Raw genomic sequence first — 24,144 nt, 5'->3', positions numbered from 1 at the left:
CCGTACAATAATGTACACTTTTTTATTGCGTTAAACTGTTGAATATTTTGAAACTCAACACCTTGGAATACCCAGGACTCCTTTCACTTTTTCCAAACTACTGACAGCTCTGGCCCACTTATAGAACTGATTCACTTTCTGCTGGACTTTGGTGGCCGGTGTCAGATTCCTTTCAATCCACTCAAAAATTAAAGTCTCTACAGAGCACAGTCCTGTCCAGGGCTCTGTAGCTACTTTGTGTTGACGTGTGGCTGATGCCTCCACAAGCCTTGAGCTTCTGTCCAACTTGCACCCTACAGCAATCTGCTGCTGTGGCTTAATTGTGTTAGCTGTAGCTTCTATATATGTTTTAAATTTAATCACACTCCACAAATCTCAATGTAATTAAAACAAAAATGCTTCTTTATAAATCACTTTTGATTAGTTTAACTAGTTTAAGACAAAATTCTGCTCCAAATAAAAGGAGGGTGTATATGTCACAGATGTTGCTGGAATGAAGCTGTGTGCTAGTCTTTAATGGCTAGATGAATGTAACTGTATAAATGTACATTTTACATACCATTTAGCCACCGGGAGTCATGCTGCTCTGTTCTGATTGGATGATGATGTCCCAGAGTTCGGAAAATGGCAAAGTCTCTGCCCATGAAGTCTGCTGCTGTGCCAGAGTACAATTCTCCATCTGTGGGAGGATTGAATTGTAAGAAACATTTCCAGTCATGGTAAGTCAGAGAAAGTTGTCAGTCCTATGTTTATATTATACTAATAGGGGTAATGAGAAAATTATAAAGCAATAAGCCATATGCAATGCATTGTCATTGGAAATTTATGATTAGATCCGCTTACTCTCAGTGCAGAGATCACTGTAACCTCTCTCAAATGAGCTGTATTTCCCAACTGTTAGTGTAGGCACTCCACAAAGATATGTTTGGATTCTCAGGCTGGAACAATGATGGCTTGTACACCTATACCTAGAAGACATTGGTATGCAATGACCCAAAAATCTACCCAGCTGTGAAATTAGCCTGTTTTGAACAGAAGTTTTGACTGGAGACTTCCAGAGGTTCCTCCCAGTTTACTGGGGTTTTGTTATTCTGTGTTTGGAAGAGTAAATTGGCTCATTCACTTGCAGTTCAGAATGTCATCATGTCTTGTGAATTCTTCATACAAGAACATTGGACATCTCCACATATTATTATTATTATTATTATTATTATTATTATTATTATTATTATTATTATTATTATTATTATTATTATCCTTAATCAGGAAAATCCTCTGTAAAATATATCTTTTATACACAATACACACATGCCTTTCTGCTGCTGCCACCTTTGTAATTAAGCTTGGTAAAGTGCAACAGTTAAGGGAGATCATCTCCTACTACCTTTATCCCATGTGTACCGTACTGAACAGATTTAGAAATTGACCTGTAACACTTCAACCCATACATGACATACACGTAGCCTAGCTGCAGATGAAGCTCGTAATATTAGGGTCCCAATATGCCCATCTTTAACCAGGTAGAAGGATCACAGAGAAACTGGTAGAGAAATTCAAAATAATAAATACATAGCAGTGGAACCCACAAAAAAAACATCCAGAAATCAAAAAACAACGTGTCTTTCTGATATTTATTTATTTTTTGAGCTTGCCTATGAAAGTACTCTGAATTTAAATAGCTAAAAAATGCATTTTTTTTTGGACTATGCTCTTCTATGCCTGTATAGGAAATGAGATACCCTCTCCTATTTAATAAGGAATTAAAAAGCATTATTGTTTCTACCTGCTATTTTCAGGCTACCTATTTTAAATAGGTTTCCTGTGAAAAACAGAAGTTTGAGGATGAAATAGCTCTTTCTTTAAGCTAAAGTAATAATACTTTATAGTCACAATGAACTCTACCATACCTTCATTTCAAAACACTCTTTACAAAGAAGTGTATCATTTTCAGGGCAATTTTAGGTGCTGGGATGGTGGGTCAACCATGTCCAAACATGCTGTTATGATATCACTGGTATCTTTTCCCCAGAATATTGACACCATGTAACTATCAATTGAACCTACATGTACAGCGACTCTGTACCATATGGTAGTCATGAAAGTCAAAAAGGGTGAAAACATGATAACAGAAAGGTGTGGAATTGAATGAATTCACAGCAGAGATTAGAAGCAAATAGACTAGTCATGCCCAGCAGGAGGTGTAATCAAAAGTGAAACAGAACAGCATATCATTAATTAACGATTTATCATTCCACTATGACATTTTCAACTTTTTTTGAAGGACAAACAATCACTTAATTATAGCAATTATTATGTACTGGGTATGCAGCTGAGATTTTAAAATATGTAAAATCTTTTTGGTTGTGAAAATGGCTTTGATACTATGCTTAACATTTATTTAACCTTATCTTCATTTGCTTGTCTTCCACTCCCAAGTGATTTAGGATAGATCAATATAAATATAAGGGAAAAATAAAAAATGTAACAAGCCCTATTTTATATCCTAGTTATCAGCAGATAGAAAGGTCAAACAATTAAAATATATATATATATATACTTTATTTAATACTACATTACTAAAACTAAAGAAATAACAAAAAAAATAATTGAAATTATATATTTACAATATTTAGAATTTTAGGGAGTTTTAACACCTCAGTTTCTAGCTCACTATATAAACACCACTGAAAGTCACATATATTCCAGGTTTGACTCAGTTAATCCCAAAACCACTTAAGGCTAGTCTGCTCTGATGTGTCTGGTACTTTTTGTCAGTAGTGACAGGGTGAAAGTTTTGCCAATGATGGGCTTCAGCATGTTCTGAAGAAAGAATAGGAGACCAGCTGCCTTGTCTTTGCTTTCTATTACAGCTTCTCCAGCTTTCAGTATACCCACTCCAGTGACTGCAATTTCAACTGATTTGCTTTGATTTCCAGAAGGAACCATCTAAAGGTATGTTGAAGTCAGTGGACTTCAGATACAATCTTTAACTCAGGAGAATACGTGGTAGTGCTCCCTGTGCACTGAAGCCACAGAACAGCCCTTTAGTGTTTTAAATGTATTCTCATGGACACAGGCCTAATCTTTTTCATTTTTGGCAGGATTAGAGGTGTGGTGCTGCAGTAAAGAAATAAGGGGATTTTGACCTCTCTCAGATAGGAATATCAAGGAATACTCTTTCATTTAGTAAGACTTTAGATAATTTTTGCTAAATTCAGGATGAGTCTCAAGTCATATTCCAGATGTGCGCATCCTTTAAGTTATAACTATTCAAAAGATATACAAGAATTTTTACTTGCCTCCAGTTAAATGTAAGTTAATCTTTGTTTCCCTATACAGACCACCTTTGGGACTGAAAATAGGGGAAGAGGAATTATTTTTCCCATGTACTGAACAGAAGCCACATGGAACTGTATGACTCTCCCCAACATCTTCCCAAGTTCATTAGATGCTATTATGTTAAAAGCTGAAAAGTATACTTTTTTTTTTTTTTTTTTTTTTTTTGTTGAATTGTTTCTATTTAGCCCTTAAAAAAAAATCTGCATTCTTAAATATATATATATATATATTTGGAGAGGACAAAAATACAAGCTTCCTTTCTGAAAGAAATAAGAAAATTTAATGGATGGGGAATATAGTCAAAACCAAGGCTTGAAAGTCCCAGTTGCTATCACTAGTGCAAGTTCCCAAATGAAATCTGCTATCCTTGGATTATATATTTATTCATATAACTAAAATTAAGATTTGTAGAAGTACACAACAGTGGCTTGAAGAAATTCCTGTTAAAATTAAAAGTCAAAACATCCCAGAAACTAAAATAAATTATAAAATCCTGAATCTCAAACGAATTTAGTAGCTAAATTCTAATAAATTGGACCATACTCTCTTCCTTTGTAAGAAGCTACTGTATTTCAGATCACATTAATCTATATTTGAAAATATAAAGGCATCTAAACCAGTGCCAATATATATATATTAAAAATAAGTGAAACATGAAACATTTTTTTTATTTTTTTTTCCAACTATCCCCATACAATTGCTTTAGACTAATAAATTCAGTGATAATTTTCTCCTGTGATTACTTCCTGTGAACACAATGCTCCCTCTAATTTTCGTCCTACCCTGGAATACACACTACTGCCCAGGGACTGCTTAGTCTCTACATTCTCTTGCATTAGCCTACTCATTGGGGATTGTTTAGTTAGCAGCATATAGATGGGGATAGCTGTAAAATGTCTTACATTACTGGAAACTAGTTATATCATGTTCCCAGCTGGTATTTACTTAAGAGTAGAGTAACAATAACTACCTTTAATGAACAACTCTCAAAAAATAATGAAAAAATATTTGCAGGATGAAACAAAGAACACACATTAGAAAAATATTGGAACAATTTAATAATGGTGAACTTTTGCAGTTGTTTTTCCAAATATTATTGATTTTATTAGGAGAGAAGGAACTCTGAAGATCCTTTTTATAGAAGTTTCAGCTGAAACAGAAAATAAGAATCCTGAGTATTAATGGCTATTAAAGATCTTAAATTACTTTTTGTAAATTAACCTTGGTATTTTGACCAAATTCCAGCTTGTGTAATTACATTTTACATACCTAAGATTTACCCTCTAGTTAGAGAGTCAAGAATATACACCTTTCCCCCACTTTGTAAAATCTTTCTTTAATGTTTTTGATGAAGAACAAAAGTTATTTTTTCCTTCCCTCATTTAACCATACAAATTACTTTTACTTCTCAGCTTTCTTTTTCCTTATAGCTACATTGTGTTACTAATTACTATGTTGCATTTTAATGAGTGCTGGGTAAGTTTTTTTACAGTTGCCCTCTTGAACCTAAAATGATCCCTATTCGCTTGTGAATAGGGACTGGCAGACAAGGGGCCAGGAGCAGCTGAGTATCATTCAGCTTAGAAGGGGATTTGTGGTCAAGAAGGTCTTCTGGCCTTCATAGTCCCATTCATTACTTCAGGCCAGTGCTACCTGCTTCAGAAAGCAGTTGGATCATACCTCTCCATACCTTGGCCAGGTCAGTACCAGTTTCTCACCTCCCAGGGTGGTATGAAGTTTCTCACCTCCAACTTCAGGACAGGAAATTATTTTACCTTTGGTCATCATTTTGCCACAAATTTTGTTTTTTGGCAAAGATAGGAGTAAGCCATTCTGAACTAGTGGTGAATCTGCTGTACACTTAAATATCAGGGGAATGTCTTCAGTAAAAGATTGAAATAAATGCAGCATTACAATCATTAACACAATATAATTGTGAAGCAGCTATGAATAGTCAGAGGAGAAAGGGTGTTCATATTCAGGATGCAGGAATGTTAATTTTAGCTTCACCCTGAGTTTTGTGTATCACTAAAGCAGAAATTAGTCACTGGCATTGAATTTTGAATCTGTGCCATTTTGCACAGTGTTAACACACCCATGATTCTATCTGAAGTCTGATTCAGATCAAAATATGATGCTCAGTCTACTATTTATTAGGAAGAAGAATACATGGAGTGAAAATTATAGTGATAGAGAGTAGGGTCAAGAAAGCAAAGATGTTTTAAAGACATGAAATCTAAGCCAAGGGAAATAAGTTAATCATATTTGTGCAGGACTGAGTTAAAAAAAAAAAAAAAAAAAAAAAAAAGAAAAAGAATGTGAAAAGCTAGACACTGTTGACTTTGTGCAGTTGCATACCGGGTATACCATGTAATACTGGCTTGTCATCATTCTCTTTCTTTACTGTATATTAAAGTAAATAGTGAAGCCATTCCCTTGAGAACAGCTCTGCCACAAATTCATGTTGCTCCAGGCACTAATTTATACAATGGCCTTTTACACACAAATTTTTTTCCTTTCTGTTTGTATGGGGTACAAGTTGGAGCAAGATGTGGACATCTTTTTTGTTTTCCCCTTTTAAAAAGTGCATGTCCCCAGGGTAGCTCATCACCTGTGATCATTATGGGCTTCGAAGATCAGGAAATGAGGCCCACTGAAGATTAAATTTTTGTTGCTGTCTCTTTTGAATAGCTTCACTTTTAAGTGCAATGTAAATACAATACAGGTAGTTGCTAGGAAAGACTAGCAATACAGGCAAAGTCCTGGATGAAACAGTGTATATTATTTTATATTATTTGTCATTTCCTAAAGACTTATGTGATAAGAGAATCTGCAGTCTTCTGAGATACTGTTGTCCCCTTGATTTTGAAGTTGTGATTAATTTCCAGAAAGTTACACATTAAGGATGTTAAGTGGCTATACCTGGGTAGGGTTCTTACAGAAAGAAGAATCGAATTTGTTTTGCTCTTAATTTCTTCTCGCAAAACAGCTTTTTCCCTTTTTTTTTTTTTTTTTTTTTTTTTAAAGGAAGAAGGAAAAACAATGAACACAATTCAATTAGATAAATTCAATCAATTAGATAAATCCAATCAATTAGGTTAGTTCAATTAGATTAACACAGGCCAGGTGCTCTATACATCCATATTCCACAAAACTAGGCATTACTAATTCACGTATATTTAATTTATTGAAATTTCTCTTTTCTGGCCAGGAACTTAATTGCATTCACTGTCATATTTCTTTAGCTGAAACATCATCTTAAGTCTTGGACCTGTGAATGCTTGTGTATCTCTAGCTCACACGTAAGTAAAAATTGGTTATGAGCTTTTACAACAAAACTGATACAAGGAATTGCTTAATCCTGATCTCACTTCTGCTGGTGCAGCCATCAGTGAGGCCAGACTGTAAACTGAGCAATTAAAATGCCTCCAGAGTCACCTTTCTCTGAGAAGGAGAAACACACTGCAGAATCAAGGCCTTACAGAAGGATAAAGCAATTCATATGATTCTTGAATCTTGGTTTACACAAACCTTGTTCTCAAGACAGCTGGGCCAACTATATTAAAAAATGAAACCAGAATGACTTCAGCCTAGAAAGAAAGCACATAAAGTCCTATCATAGGTAGTATAAGCAGGAAAAAAAAAAAAAAAAAAAAAAAAAGAGAGAGACAGAAAACTGGCAATTATCATCTGTGCAGTGAACATCTCATTGAACACATGTTCTGACACCTACCGACTAAAAGAGAAGCTGTCAGCAATTTAGGATCATAAGGGCTTTTTCCTCGGCCATTTTCAAAATGAGAATCTTCCATTCTGAAAATGTTGTCCTGTGGGGTGGAAAAAAGAAAGGAAAAAACAACATTATTTGATGAAAGGACACTTTAAAAAAGTTGAATTAAATAGCGCACAATATATATGATTCATATTGGTGTTTGTGGCTTAAGGGAAGTCTGCATCACCAGATCTTTTTTTATTATTATTATATATTTTTTCATCATTTAATTATTATTTTATTTTATTTTATTTTATTTTTTTCCAGTACTGTGCAATGCAACTTTTAGAAAATACCAGCTGGGGAAAAAGTAAAGTACATGGGGTTATAAAGAAAGATTAAAAAGTGTCTCAGTCAGCACTAACTTTCAAATCAAGGTCAGTAAATACACAGCAATGGGTTTTTCAGTACATTTAATTACTTTAATTTTAAATAGGGAACTAAATCTGCCAATCAAACTTTATAGTTTGTTTATCTTATGTTTTGCATTGAGGGTAAAGCCAGAAGAATATAAGTTTTTTGCATAGTAGACATTACATTGACAGAAGACTTGTGGAGCTGAATTTCAGCTGAATGTTGAAATTTCCATTTCCCATCAGCAGTGTTGTTAATTTTCATTGACACCTAACAAAGTCAAGGAATTCCAATGCCGGGACACACCCTGACAGCTATTCTGCTTATTTAAGTCTGTGCACCCAGTCCTCAGTTGCTTATGCTTGTGCCTATCTGAGGTAGATGTTGAAGGTCCTCCGTTAATAGATATTCACAGGACAAAGTAGTTTAGGCTGTAGTAGCAACTACAGCATGCTTCAACCTATTATTATTATTATTATTGTTGTTGTTGTTATTACTATTATTATTATTATTGTTAATAATAATAATTGTTATTATTATTATTGTTTATAATAATAATTGTTATTATTATTAATAATTGTTATTATTATTTACTGATATTGTTTTATTTATTTATTTATTCTGCCTGGTCAGAGATCAATTACCTGTTTTAGGAAAATGAACAAAAAGAAACAGAACAAAATATGTTTAAAATATGTATTCATAGTAGAAAGAAACTGAGAAGATGCTACAATATTTTTCCTTAGTTATTTCACAATACATCATCTCTTTATCTCAATTCTCATGTCCCTACAGCACTCACTGCTTCCATGGACTATCTAAACCTCCCTCTTTCTTATTATCATTGCCCTTTTACAATCAGAGAATCACTGAGTTTCTGATTGGAAGGGATCTATTGGTATCATTCAGTTAAACCTTCCATTTGAGGTAAGACTATTGCCAACACAGGTTATGGTCAGCTTTGGTTTTGTCTAAACAAATCATGAAAACCTTCCATTGTCCTGTTAACAAAGCATTATTTCTAAATCAAACCTTCCAAGGAGTAATATATGTTTTTTGGTCTTTATTATATCATCTGTAATGATAGCAAAGAGTGTTGGTCTTTCCTATTTGATCTTAGGTTGTCCAGAGAAGTTGTAGATGCCCCACCCACATGAAGATGTAGCTTTGAGCAACCTGAGTTAGTGGAAGGTGTCTCTGCCCATGACAAGGGGGCTGGAACTCAGTGATCTTTAAGGGTCCCTTCCAATCCAAACCATTCTGATTCTATGGTTCAATTTGTATTTACCCTTGAAGTAGTCATAGTCTATCCTTAAGTTGTCCATTCACCTTCTCTTCTTTACTAAATTTCAGGCTAAAACTTCATAAGAGCTTTACTCCAATGTAAACTCTAGAAAGTATCTTTGTCCAGTGTTCACAAACAAAAGTCTCAAAATTGCACGTAATGCTTTTATCCTCAAGGGCAATGCTCCAGTGTTCACCGATGGAGTCCTGGAAGTCCACGGTGTTGTTGTGGGGATGTAAAAAGTAAAAATTAAAATAATGACTGAAATCTTATTCAGCAATTGCCTTGGTAATTTATTTATTTATTTATCTATCTATTTATTTATTTATTTTAATGTGAAGATCAGTCACGCAAATATCTAATGTCTTTCTCATGACCAGCGAATTCAAGTAACTGGAACCAATGTTCTCTCTGGCACCCTGCCTTCCCCATCTTGCTAGTCTGTGCTGAATTCAGGCCTTGTCCAGATCAATGACAAAACACACTTCCACATGATATTATTTTATATCTTTTGAGGCCATGTTTCTCTAAGTGGATCATGGGCTATAGTTTTTGTTGCAGGCTTGTTTAATTACATTATGCAAACACACATCTGTGTATCTCTGTGTGTGTATTACATATTCTCAAAGGAACACCAGAAGGACTTCACATTTCACTTCATTTACTGGAGAAATTGGCGAAGGGAAAATTGATTATTAATAGTGCAGTCTATCTGGAGAGGCTTACTAAACTTTAAGGTAAAAAGTCAGGGCACAACTTTGTGAAGTTTGATCACAGAATTCAAGTTCAGTCTCCTAAGGCTGAACTTGTAGATGAAGCTTGCTGATTATGTTTATACAGTCATCCCGGATCTGCAATATCTTTCACAATATTAAATTTCTTCATTTTCCTTTGTCCTTTCTACTTTTTAGTAGTTCAGATGCATTCCTCACTTCCATCCAATTTTCTGACTTTGTTCCTTCTAACCAGAAATGAATAAATAATGAAAAAGAATGTATTTATGTATTTAATTCTGTGGTAGGGTCCATATCTAGATCTTGCAAAATAAATAAAAATAGTAAATTGAGGAGAATGTTAGACCTGAACTGCAATAATAGAAAATGCTACTAATGCTATAAGCCATTGAAAATGTTATTATCAATCTATGTTTTCTCAGGATCTTTTTCTTAGTAGATGATAATTGCTCAATATGCACTCCAATAGATACTTGATAAGACTATAAAATCAGTGGTAGGACAGTTAAAGCAGAAGGTATTCCCAAGATTACTCCATTTTGTCATTAGACAAAAAGGAAACAGATGTGGAAAGTGATTTTATGTAGGAAGGATCTGATTTTTGACTGTATTCTTCTGGTTTATGTCACTGTAACTCCACTGTTGTTGGTGTGTAGCAAGCAAAAAAGAGTGAAGCACTGGTCAGCATAAAAGAAATGATCTACACTTTTCTTCATGGTTGTGGAATAAACCATTGGAGATAGGAAGCATGACAGGGAAATCAATCCCATGGTGTTTTCATATTTCAGTTAAAATGCAACATAGAGACACATACATTAACTTTCCAAATTTATCAGTGAGTAATAACGATGATAAACATGTCACTTTAAAGTGCCAAATGAATGTATCATGGTTAGTCTGAAGCCCCAGGGAGTTTTGATAAACATGTAGGAAGTCTAACTGATCAAAAATAGGGCAACTTGCCGAATTACCTTTTTGGGTGCTGAAGTCAAATAACAGAGGAATAAAAACCTTCCTACATACTCTCCCCAGCTCTGTCTTCCCCTCAGCCCATCCACTGTAAAGCCTAGAAAGTGATATGATCAACAACAAGTACTTGATTGTACAATCAGTCATCTGTGGAACTTGCATCCAAGTTCTGCCCTGAGATGCTATGTCAGCAGGAGGTCACATGAGAAGTCAATGTGAATGTCTGTGGGCAAAATTTCATCGCTTAATTTTCTAGTAAAAGTGTTGCTCATTGTCCAGAGAGTTAACCTCCACATAAAACAGAAAACTTAGGTTATGTTCCTGATATTATTAGTTGTCCTGTCTACCCAAACTATGCTTCAAAACCTGTGTGCAGGCAGCAGTGAGAGATGGCAGCCCTTTTGTAATGACTCAATAAAAAAATCATTCTCCCTGGAGCTAGCAAATAAGAAGGGTCTGCTTAGAGACTTAGGGGGCGTTTAGACTGTGTATGGCCTTTACTTGCACATGACTGCTGAGAGCTAGAAATCATGCATGCCCATTATTTGCCCCAAGAAAAGTTTCTAAACACTTTGCAGTTTTGCTTTCTCTTGGGTTTTACTGTACTTTGAATACAAAGAATGATACTGCAGTGTGTCAGCAAATACCTTAGCCATATTCAGCAAGAAAAGCTGTGTATTCACCAAAAGCTCATTGCTTCGAAGTTTTGTGATGGCTACTTACCAAAGAGAGGAATGAATGACAAAGAAAGATTGCCAAGGCTGACTGTGATAAGAGCAAATTCTCTAGAAATGCAAGAAGAAAAATAAAAGGGCAAATAGATATTCAAATAAAGGCCTTACTAAACAATAAGCCCAGTTTGCTGTGCAGAACCATTCTTTAGTTTCTCTGGCAGCCCAAAAGGACAATACAATATACATCAAACCTCTTTAAGGATTCCAGTAGCTAAAAACCTAGCAGTAGTATATTTTATTTAGTTGGTGTGTGAGTTATTAAGCTCTAAGTTTATATCTCACTGATGTTTCTCTATAGCTGACTCTTTAAATTATCTGCTTTTCTGTAGCACACAGTGTGATTGATGTCAAGACTTAGCCAGGAAGAAGTACATTTCGTTCCTGGAAATGAATGTAAAAGTTCTTGCAATTCCCATTCTTTAAGCTCATAATCTGCCATTTTCAGGCTATATGTAGATTCACTTTCAAACAGCTGAAACATGGTTGATATAATGTCCTATATCATGGTACTGAGTAGTGACAAGGCATTGCTACTTGACAAGACTTATTTCATATCTTGCTATTTAATAGCTTCAGTCAGACAGTATCATACAAACACAATACAATACATACATAAACGTAAATGTATATGCTGTCTACATATCCACATATACATAGTTCTGTAGATATACCCAGTATAAGAATTATTAAAATCCTTTTTTAGCATCTCTCTTAGCAACTACCCTATCCAGAACTGCCTCAATAAACAAAGGAAAAGAAAGACGACAGAACACACTGCTTTTTATTATTATTGTTATTGTTATTAATATTATTAATAATTATTATATTATTAATATTTATACGTATTATTATTAATTATTACTATTTCCTACTTTACTACTATTTTTAGCTTGTAAGAAAGCTGGTGATTAGTGGGGAAGAACTAACCTCCCTTAATGGATAGCAGTGACTATAGAATTTTGGGGCGATTTTTTCCTGAAACTTTTCAGACTAGTCATGCAGAAACCATCACAGAATTTCAGAGCTTACTGCAGAAAAACCACTGCTAGTCAATAACAAATTAATACAGGGTATGCAGATTATCTGAATAAACTATGTTGCTGGAGTGTACACAGCCACTAAGAAGGTACTACTGGTTTAGATTATAAAGCACGGAAGACATAGCAGGTTTGACAGCAGTGATGCTCCCCAGCTGTGCCAGTAAAACTGAAGGAACTCATATCCTTACTCTTGTAACCCTCAAACCATAAATAGAAAGAAGCACATCTTCAGGGTATCTTCCAGGGACTAGTTGATCATCATGATGAACAATCATGTGGGATGGTCCAGAAACATTCAGGATGCCAGAAGCCAAAAGACTAACGTATCTTTTGTTTAGCAAAGAAAGGTAGAGTTGGCCACAGCTGTGAGCATTATTGCTGTTAATATTTCCTTTGCTATTCTCACAGATTCTTGTACTACCATGAAGAATTTCATATGACAAATAGATTACAGAAAGGGAAAAAAAAAAAAAAAAGAAAAAGGCAGTTGGGGTGGGGGGGGGAGAAGAGGGGGTGAGAGAAAAAAATAAGCAAAAATGATGGTAATGGCCTGGAGTATTACAATGCACCAGAAAGGAAGATCCATTTTGGCAGACTTAAGTCAGATGCCAGTGTCTCTTAAACAAGCCAGAAGTTGCTGGTGTTGAGATATTATGTTCTCTGTGTTTTACAGCATTTGTGAAAACAAAAGGAAAAGTCTCACTTCCTGCTCAGAGGAAAATCTGAGAGGAAAATTAAGGTCTGGATTTATCCTTTCTACACAGAGACATTAACTGAGCTTGCTAAATTTGCTGCTCTAATCACAGTCAGCAAAAAGCAAAAGATACCTCTGAATGGCAAGTCAGCCCAACCAGGAATAGCAGTTCCCAAGGGCAGGTTCCCCCTTCACTGACCATAGAAGAAGCTTCAAGATTTTTGGTTTGAGCTAACAGGATAACCTTTCTGAAACGAACACTGCTGAGGCAGCTGATTCAAGACATCTGACTTTGAGAACACAGGCTGATAGTGTTTTTTGTTGTTGTTGTTGTTGTTGTTTTGTTTGTTTGTTTGTTTTGTTTTGTTTTCTTTCTCTCCAATACAGTTATATCAGTGATTTTTTTTATTAATTATTTTTCTTTTGCCCAGTACAACTTTTACAGCAGACATTTTTTGATTATATCAAGGATATTTCAGTCTTTTAAGTACATTTCACTCTACGAGAAATTATTTTCTTTATGAATTGTGTTACTTTTCAAGATGAATTTTAAGTAGAACAACACTGTGGGATATGGCTATGTTGTTATTGTTATTATATTTCCTATTTCACACTTAATCTATTGAGTCATGAAAACTTAAATATGAGGACTTTGGTTTCAGGTTTGGGAATCATGCTGTTATGGAACTTTTAATAAGGAATTTTTGTTAAAGTCATCCCAGTGGAATGTTTTATTTATTTATTTATTTATTTTAAAGAGCAAGTGCAAATAAATATAATGTAAGAAATTATGCAAAAAATACAAATATTAGAACAAATGTAAATATCGAGGAAAGTGGTAACCATTTGGGAAATAGGTGAAAAGTGAAGCAATACTGCAACTGTTTTAAATCATTAATTATTAAAAAAAAAAAAAAAAAAAGGAGAGGGAAGGGAAGGAAAGGGAAGGAAAGGGAAGGAAAGGGAAGGAAAGGGAAGGAAAGGGAAGGAAAGGAAAGGGAAGGAAAGGGAAGGAAAGGGAAGGAAAGGAAAGGGAAGGAAAGGAAAGGGAAGGAAAGGAAAGGAAAGGAAAGGAAAGGAAAGGAAAGGAAAGGAAAGGAAAGGAAAGGAAAGGAAAGGAAAGGAAAGGAAAGGAAAGGAAAGGAAAGGAAAGGAAAGGAAAGGAAAGGAAAGGAAAGGAAAGGAAAGGAAAGGAAAGGAAAGGAAAGGAAAGGAAAGGAAAGGAAATACACACAATGAGCTTTTGACTGTTACTGTTCAGGCTCCAAGTGCTATAGGGTTTTTATCTGTACACATTTGTGGGATACTGGACTCTGGAATAAAAAAACCAGACCTTTATTATATATTTTTTTTCCAACTTAAGGCTCAGCCAAATTGAGTGATTGGGAATCAGCTTTAAAACCCTTTGGGAAATCACTCTAAGTGACAGAATTTAGTTAAATTTAGTTAATTTTTAGTAAAAAAAAATGCCCCAAGGAGAGATCTCCAGCTTCTGTAGGACCTGCAGATTAAACTTTTTTGTTTGTTTGTTTGCTTTTTGTGCTATGTTAAAGATGATAGAGAAGGAACTTCATTGAAGAGAATTTACCTGCAGAAGTGATGATGAGCTGAGAAGACGTGTCCACATCTCTGTGCCTGATCTCAGGTGGCTTGCTCTGCTTCCTGTTCACTGTATGCCCTCTCCAAGAGCCTGTGCATTAATTTCTGCCCTCCTTTTCAGACCCCAAACCAATCTTTCCAAGGAGCCACTTGTGAAGTTCACTAAAATTTTGATACCTGTAAATCTTATTTTTTATGTTAAGCTGGAGGAGGTGTTAATATCATCTGTAGCTTCATGCTTCCTTTTGTAGATTAATGGAACAGAGATCTTGTTTTTGTTTTCTCCTTTTATTCCAATATACCACTCATATGGGAAAGTTTTCCTGGCTTATGACATTCAGAATATACCTTAAGATGCAGTAGACAACTTGGGTAAGGACAAGTTTTGAAAACCTGTGTCCCTAGACTGAACTGAATTTGGACAACTCACTCTCTCAATAGTTTTATTTCAATGAAATATCAAAAATTCCATATTCCTTTGCTTTCTTTTGAAATTAAATAAATTAATATTCATTAAGTTGCCATAAGCCTTTGTGAAAATGGAAGTGTTCCATATCATTTATAGCTACATAAATATTTCACAAGATATAGACACCAGAATGACTTTCATGCAAGATTATTATTATTATTTTTTTTTTTTCTTTTCTGATATGTCATTTACCCATTTACACCAATTCTAAAGCACTGACTAAATTAATGTTTTAGATATAATATTATTCTAATTCTGGATTACAAAACTAAATGAGCAGACAAGAAAAATGTCGAGGGACTTCATTATAGAGTCTATACTATTTATTCCTTTAATAAAACCTTTCAAATATAGTGATTATGAAAAATAAATAAAACAGCAAGCAACCAAACAAACAACAAAAAGCACACGTAGTTAACATGAATGACACGTTAACCTTGAGTGATTAGTAAAGACAACAAAACGCCATCCCAATGGTATACCAGACATTAGATATCATCAAGGATATTGAACAAGTCTCAGAGGACACTGAGAATTAAAATGTCTTTGTATTGCAACTTTCTGGGTTGTCAAGTGTAATACATCACCTAAAATCACCGTCTGGCTCATATAGGATGACCTCAGGACATATAACTGCTATTACAATGACTGTCTGTTCTAGTCAAGTTATTAAGTGGTCTGCATATGTAAGCAATAAGATATACAAACCTAAAACCAGTAGATGTAACTGAACTACATAACCTAAAAGTCTCAATTCTTTTAGTGTTCCTATTCTTACCCCCAACATATTTTCCATTAAAAATATTTGGAACAAATTCTAATTACTTTAGCAGATTCTACTACCACGTTAAATAAATTATGAGGCCATAGTCTATTACAGGGTTGTAGTAGTTTTCTATGGTTATTTTTAGCATTCAAGACCACTGCTTTCCTTCTTTGTCTTCTGGATTTCCTGTATGTTATTAGACTGTGGTGAGGTCAGGCATCAGAGGAAATAACAGCAGTGCTAACTCCTAGGCCCAATATTTTATGAATTACTGAGCATCAGTGATGTAATGGCAATAAATCTAACCTAGTCTTAGTCTTGTGTCCTGTTGTAAATAAATGAAGTTAGCAAAGGTGTTATTTTATTCAAGAGCTTTCCTGATGAGAATGAAAATGCTTCCCCTGGGGGACTGTTGGTAAAATTGCCTCTATAATTAAGGTGCTGTTTAACAAGAGAAAAGTTCTCCATTTTTCCTGGGGAACTTTCATGTCTGAGCCCAGTTTTGTCAAGGGTATCTTATTTACAACGCAAAAACAACTGCAGATTGGGTAAGCAATGTATAGAAAGGACTTGGTGAAGTGTAGTTAACATATAAGCATATGGCCAAGATTTTCTGATTTCCCAAGTGATTTTGCATGCTCACAATTTGGGCACCCAATTTAAGACTTGCTCAAGGACTCTGATTTTTCACTGAATACCTTCTGGACAATTTAGAATTATGACACTTGAAACTATTAGTCACATCTGAAGAATTTAATGATATGTCTGCATTGCTTTTTAGCCTATCTGCTTTTTAATTCCTAGTGTGGAAAAAATAATAATAATTATGAGCACAAGTTCTAAATAAAGGTTTCCAAAACAGACTCTAAATGAGTGACAGAATGAGAAGGACCATAACAATATTATGAACTCTTCCTCTTCCATACTCCCTTAGCTCTGCCCCTCAAACAAGACCTCTGCTTTCAGAGAATTTGTGCAAGAAATAAAGAAGCAACATAGAATTACACCCTCAGAAGCTACTGTAGCAACTCACGATTTTCTCTTCTCAAGAGGTATTGACAGGTCTAGCCCAGTGTTTGATAAATATTCAGATAAACAAACAAACAAAACTAAACAAGAACTCTGGAATATACAAGCTGACTGTCAATTTGCTTTTTCCTTCAGTGAATCAAAGCTTTGATTTAAAACCTCTGCAATAAGCACCTATCTTTTGTCTTTGTTCCCTCCATTTACTTTATGTGACACCATGTAGACCTTCTGCAGCCTCATTTTATTTTTTTGTCATTAGAAAAAATAATATCTTCAACATGTTAATAACTGGTATTGCATTAGAGAACAATACAGTTGAAAAGCTAACTTCACATGAATACATAACTAACATAGTAGACATGATTATAAGCACTCCCTGTGACAAGTTGCAATTACTCCTCATGGCACCGTTTAGGAACAATGCATTTTTCATATGGGTTGAGGGGGTTTTATTACAAAAGTCAAGAATATTTGATATTCTTTTCCCAGTGCAACAGAAACTTTGCTGACATAAAAACAGATGGATTTAAGTGGTTTTTTTTTTGTTTGTTTGTTTTGTTTTGTTTTGTTTTGTTTTGTTTTCCAGGGTGACTGAAAAAAATACATTAAAATTCACTTTTTTATTCACTAACTTGCCTGTTTTCTATCATCCAGGAGTCTCCAGAAGGGTAGAGTAAATTAAACTGGCAAAAATAAAAAACACACTCAGCTTATACATATACGTCTGTATATGGAGACTCATAAATAGGAATGTTCAATGTTACTGAGTCTAATCAGTATCCATTCAGTCAGATAACTCAGCTAGTGACATGAATATTTTTTGAAGAAGAAATGGTGCCTTCTGTTTAAGAGAACTGTGGCTCAAATCCTGGTCACGAAGATCATAGCATAGTATAGTACTACGTTATGTACTACATTAGAGTATACATCAGCTTTGCAATTTCATTGATGAAAGCAAACCAGCAGATGCAGCAATTCTTATAGAAAATAAGTTGTTCTCTTTCAAGTTCTGTTGATTTCTGGAATAATTTTCTATAGCCAGTTTTAATGTAATCTAGATGATTTTTTTTTTTTTAATTATTATTATTTTATTGAGAAAGAAAGGTAACATCTAGGTTAATTCATGTTTCATCACCCACTATGGGATCACACCCACAATGTGGAGTAGTTGTAGTCGTGAATTGGGTTCTGCAGGAATCTTTGTGCTAAGAGGAGGAACTGTAAGAATACACTACAGAGTGTAACTAGGTGTGAGTGCCATCCTAAGTAAGGTGCTGTCCCTGAGACTTTCATGCATATCTTCTCAAGTCCCATTCTGTTAGAGCCTCATCCTAAACCCCACTGAAGTCAAAGAAAGATTCCCCTCAAGTTCAGTGAACGCAAGAGGAATCTTTCTCATATCCCTTGCCATGTTTACATGTTAAGTTGCGGTCACAGCAAATCCTTCCAAATGACTGGGAATTAGAACAGTTGTTCTCCATCACTATCAATTTAAAAGGTTTGAACTGATGAATATGCAACTTCTAAACTTGCATCCGTACAATCACCCCTCTGCTTTTTGTCATCGTTAAAGTAATGGCAATAAACACTGAGAAGAAAAATCATGTGTTCTTAATTCGTACTGATTACTTGTTTTAGAATATCCAACTGAAATGAAAACTTCATTTGCATTTATGCATATAAATGTTTAACCACACTTAACTGTTGATCTTTGAAATACATAATTGCACACAAACACATATATGCAGAAGTAAAAACAGTAAAATCTGAAATATTAATTGTTTCACCTGCTGTGTCAAATTACCTGTTTAATTTCCTATCCATCAACAATAGCATATCTATCTAGACCATGAGCTGAGCTGTCTCTCCAGCAAAGCCAGTGAAAACCAACATAGATAAAAAAACAAACAAACAAACAAACAAACAAAAAAAAACAATTTGGGAATTTAACAAGGAGGACAAATATCAGAAGGTTATATATATATTTTTTTTTTCTTTTTCCCCACTTATAAATAATTTTCTAAGGCATTGCATTGCTTCTAAACTGTCTTGTCTCAGATTTACCAAAGGGGTACTGTTAGTTAGTCCTGGATCCAGAAATATTTATATTAATTGGAAGGAAAAAGAAAATAAAAAACTTTTGTATTTATCTATTAAAACCTGTTCAGACCATCTGCATAGATAATGATGCTCAGCTTTCTATTGCCTTAGATGTAAACATTTCAACAGGAGAAGGTGTTTGTACTATTTGAGTCACCTTCTGAACTCTACTGAGTGTATCTTTTCTTTATAGATGAAGCTTTGTTTACCTAAGATCTGGACACTGATTACAGGCTCCTGAGAAATAGGAGACCATTTTTGAAACATTGTCAACTGTAATTGGTTCCCGTCAAAGCATAAGTCTCTCAAAAGGGGAGACTCAGAGGTATGGCATCATAGGAAAAGTGACCAAACATTGAAGTGATGATGCTGGAGTTTTTTAAAAGAAAAATCTTGTAGGGGCTAGCAAGATCTGCCAGTCCTTGTTTAGAGATGCACTGAAACACAGTGTGAATGAAGCATATCTTGCCCGTTTCCTTTTCTTTTGTATGCAGGCATTAAAATTAACACTTACTAATGTGGTCTGAAATATAATAGTGCAGCTGTCTTCCTGTTTCTGGAGGTGTTGGTGGTAGCAGAGAAGTCAATTGCAGGACTTCCATTTTATTCTCATACCAATGACTAAGTGTCTGCTCCAAAGCCAATTCAGCCTGTGGCACTCTCCTCTCGTCTTTAAATGGGCTCTGATTAAGGCCTCAAAAGACCAAAGGAAGCATCGCTTTTTGTACAGATTAAAGAAACAGGAATTTTGAAACTACACTTATGCCTGAAAATGTTTTATTTGTTAAGGTTAGAGATAAAATCTCATTTTACAGACTGAAGGCAGCCAGAATAAACCAGAACAACTTGTGTATTTCCTTCAAGAACTTTCAGACACTTTGTATACGGCCATTTCCTTCTGTATCTTTCCAGACAAAGAATTCTGAAAACACTGCTGCAGTGCCTCTATTTATAGATCAAGAGCAAGATCCTAAAGTCATAGTAGCTTTCTGTTCCTTGCCTTGCCTTGCCTTGCCTTGCCTTTCCAAGTTTAATGTTAGGAATTTCAAAGAATAAAATAGAGAACAAAAACACCATCCTTATGCCTTTAAATCCATGGTACTTTGTCACTTTCAATATTGCAAGAAGCTATAGTCCTTTGACTTAGCAAACTGGAAGAAAGATGAAGAAAAGAAGATTGTTCTCATTCTGTTCTAAAATGAGAAACTGGCAGGTAGAGGGATTAAAGGAAACAAAATAAAAGGTTGCTCCTCACATGTAACCATTTGTAGAGCATGGGATGTTGTGGATACTTAAAAGATATATGAGCTCAAGAAATGCCAGAACTAATTCATCAAAACCAAGTCATTGAAAAGCATTACACACAGAGATTCCACCCGTAGTTCAGGAAATCCCAGAACAACGAGTGCTTGAGCCTGGGAGACTATATCACTAAATGCTGCTGCATGCTTGCCTTCTTATTCTCTTCCACTGGCCATTATTGGCCCTTGTGAGAACCGAGGTACTGGGCTTTGGTCTGAACAGATTTGACTGTTCTTATGAAATGAGGCAGAGAGAAATTAGGTAATTTAGCCAGGAAATCTATGCCAAAGCAAAAAGCTAATGTTCTAGTTCCTGAGCCTTGTCCAGTGCCATAAACAAAAGTATATAGTCTTGTCTCAAATCCTAGTAAAGCTAATGGCAACTTAGCTTAGTCAGCGCACGCAAAGCTATGCACAGTGTGCCAAGTAAAATTGTAAGTAAGGATCATTTGTGATGGGGAAAGTGCACCAGTCTTTGTGCTCAGTTAGCTTTTAGTCTCCCTTTGATTCCCAAGGAATATCTCTGTTTGGTTCCCAGTGCACGGTCAAATTGCCATATGCAAATACCTACTTCTTCTTTATTTACTTGGATTTAACAAAAAGTAGCAGCAGAAGCAAAAAAATCCCTCTAAAAAATTTCCAGTCTGTGACTTAAAGCAACTTAATATTAAACAATCTCATAGACAAAAATTAAGACAAAATAAGTTATTAAACTTATAACAAAGATCAGATGATGAATACTGAAAAATTCAATATATATATATATATATTTAAACTGGCTTTTATGATTCAAATACAGTCAGTGGAGATTCACACGACAATATTATTCTAAAATGTTTCCATCACATCCAAAACTTATTAAAATAATCTAATCTGTTTAAACATATTGGAGGGAAGAAGAGCTGATATGCAATTATCTCTTTCCCTAAATTGTTCTTTGATTTGGTTTCAGGGTTCAAAGATCCACCCAGTTTTTGTGCTAATAGCCAGCACTGATGTCACGGCAAGAAGCAGAACGGAAGATAGAGGTGGAGGTTCAATTTGAAGATAAATTCAGTAAAAACATCAGAAACTACTGGATAAGAAAAGCAAACAAACATCCCACAAGTCCACCTCTGGTTTCATAACTCTTCCTTATTTCTTGATATATTGCAATATCCTTCACTTCCCCTTTTAATCATGCAAACTTACAGCTGTCTTTTGAAACATTTTTAGACTCAACTTCAAGTGTCTTGCTTGATATCATATGTCATACATTTCCACTTCTTTTTGTGAAATGGTTTCAGATAGAGTACATTTATCCTTATTTTCCTGCTGTCTGGATTTTGTCTCTTGGTATGCAGAAGCCTCTTTCTATCTTGAATGTCATTCATTTTAAGTCATTCCATCAATTTTTGGTCACAGGTTTTAAATTCTGCAAAGTTAATCTTCTTAACTTATATGAGAGGTTAAAAACCCATTTATTACAAAGTGTACCATGATGAGGATAGATCCCTACACAGAACTGCTAAAGGGAAGTAGAAGATTCCTGTTAAAAAATTAGTATGTGTAAGCCACAAACAAAAAATGAAGTGACAACAATGACATAAAATATACCAGACTTGCTCTATCTTACAATGTCCAGATGCTTTTCTCTTTCAACTGCATTCTTACCTGCCTATCACTTCTACCTTGCTATCACATTAGCTTTTAGCCATTTATACTTGAATACACAAAAATGATTTTCAGCATGGGGATTTGATCTACTGTGTTAGATGGCAAAGTCTGAGGAAAAACACCAAATGCTTTTAACAGACACATGTGTGCATTGTTACATTTCAGGGATTTTGAGCATTAAAATATAAGTTTAAGAGCAGTACTTAAGTTTATGTTCTGCAGGTTACTGTGGATTGTTTCTATCTGAATAATAGTCTGCTTTTACTCTTATACAATTAAATTGTATCTGACATTTCATGCTATTTTCTGAGTTCTTTTCTTGGATTCGATTTGTATAATTTCATTCTTTCTAGTTCAGAGAAACGTAAATTGATAGGAACTTTTCTGAAATGCATTGCTTCTGAATTTCTGGTTCATTTTATTTGATTATTTTTACTTCACTGTAGTGAACATCCCAGGTATTATGACATATGCAAAAGCTAAGCAAGGTTCCTGAAGATGCATAGATCTCTCTCTCTGAAATTAAGCTGTAAACTAATTAGTGAATAAATTATTTAATTCCAGGAAAGAGCAAAATACTGAAAGTCCTGAATCTTCCAATATACTTTCCTGTTGATATCTTACTCATGTTCCTTACTATCATTTCTTCTCCATTTCATGACTTATTGCTCATTGGCATTGCAAGAAACCCCAATTCTCTCTCCTTTCCCCTTCAGAGTGCCCTGTCTATGTTACTCTCTGTGGGGAGTATGGAGAACTGGGAATAACAAATGAATAAAAACGTCCCTTTGAAGCACCTAAATGCATAAAGATTTCAGAGTTGTCTTAAATTTACATATATGTGTAATATCCCCGAAAACAATGAAGTCATTTGCTTGTTCCTTCTGAATGGGACTCTGAGACAGCTTTACATAAAAGCATCTTAGCCTGCAATTAAATGCATAGGTAATTAATGCCCATGTTTGACAGACTGGCATATAGAGCCTAATCCTACCTCTAAAGAAATCTATGAGTAGTTAATGATCACAGGGCACAAGAGTTTTGCCTTTAAAACAACCTTGAAAATAAATATTCAACTCCCAATTTCTTTCCCTTTGTCTTTTGTTCGCTGAAGTTGTTTGAAGAAATACAGAAATCCCTTTTTCATGGAAACAAGATGAAAATTTTTATTATTACAACTAAATTCAGCACTAAGTTTCATTCCCTCATTTGTGTAATGACAATAAGGGTTATTTATGCTTATTTTTGTAGCTCTCCTTGCCTCCTATGAGAGAGTAAGTGTACTTATGATTCTTCTCCTGACAGCAGACACTAACCTTTACATCGAACCTTTATTTCCCTTCTTAAAATATACTGGCTTTTATTGCTACATTGGAATCAGAGAATCATAGAATCATTAGGTTTGGAAAAGATCATCTGGTCCAATCATCATCCTACTACCAATGTAGACCATGTCCCTAAGCACCAATTCCAACCTTTTCTTAAACTACCCCAGAGATGGTAACTTTACCATTTCAACATGACTTTTACTTTTCAAGAAGTACTCTGGTTGAATTTTGGTTGCAGGTTCTCTTACTGTCTTTTTCAAATTTAAGTCTTATCAATTTGGAAATAGTAGTCTCAAAATAAAGAATGTGTGGGAAAACTTGAACTAACTGCTGAAGTTATTTAATTAATGAAAGAAATATTCTTTATTTTTATTTTTTTTTTCAAATAGGAGACCAAAAATTCATTTTCACAGAACATAAATCTGAAAAATTAGAATAATAATAAAACACACACACACACAAATCCCACTTATCCTATGATGTAGTTAATAGGTACTAATTTTGTCAGTAGTGAATGTGGTCTACAGAATATGAAATACTGGATTGACCAATAAAAGATTGTTATACATCCCTCCATCTTTATTTTGGAAGTTAAATATATATTTTCCTCAAAGAAGCATAAAAACAATTACTTTTAATGTCATTTAGGTTCTTATGCACCTCATTGAAAATTAGACTTAAGTTCTAAGCCATCTATGCACCCATGAAAGTAATTCATTTGATTTACAATTTAATGAAAATAAAATTCTAATTAATTTACCTTCACCTAGTTACATACACGAATATGAGAATTTAAATTTAGGTACCTAAATTTGGGGAGTGGACTAAAATTATTTTTCTTGTGATTTAATCCCCAAACTGCAGAAAACATTTAAGCTTGTTTTTAAATATGGTCCTGTTAAAGCACAACATTTTATCACATATTCTTCATTCCATAAAATCTATTATGAATACAGTATTTTACTGAATCAAGAT

At 34.6% G+C, this 24,144-nt stretch overlaps 1 protein-coding gene across 1 annotated transcript in view; it reads right to left on the bottom strand.

Moving 5' to 3' along the window:
• SEMA3A (semaphorin 3A) overlaps positions 1 to 24,144 on the bottom strand; it is a 170,986-nt gene that overhangs the window by 59,432 nt on the left and 87,410 nt on the right. The window contains 2 exon segments of the mRNA XM_032180723.1: positions 560 to 679; positions 7,073 to 7,166. Of these exon segments, the coding sequence (XP_032036614.1) occupies positions 560 to 679; positions 7,073 to 7,166 (214 nt within the window).

Source organism: Aythya fuligula, chromosome 1 (genome assembly GCF_009819795.1).
Source record: "Aythya fuligula isolate bAytFul2 chromosome 1, bAytFul2.pri, whole genome shotgun sequence".
NCBI lineage: Eukaryota > Metazoa > Chordata > Aves > Anseriformes > Anatidae > Aythya > Aythya fuligula.
This window is presented reverse-complemented; position numbering and strand designations above follow the sequence as displayed.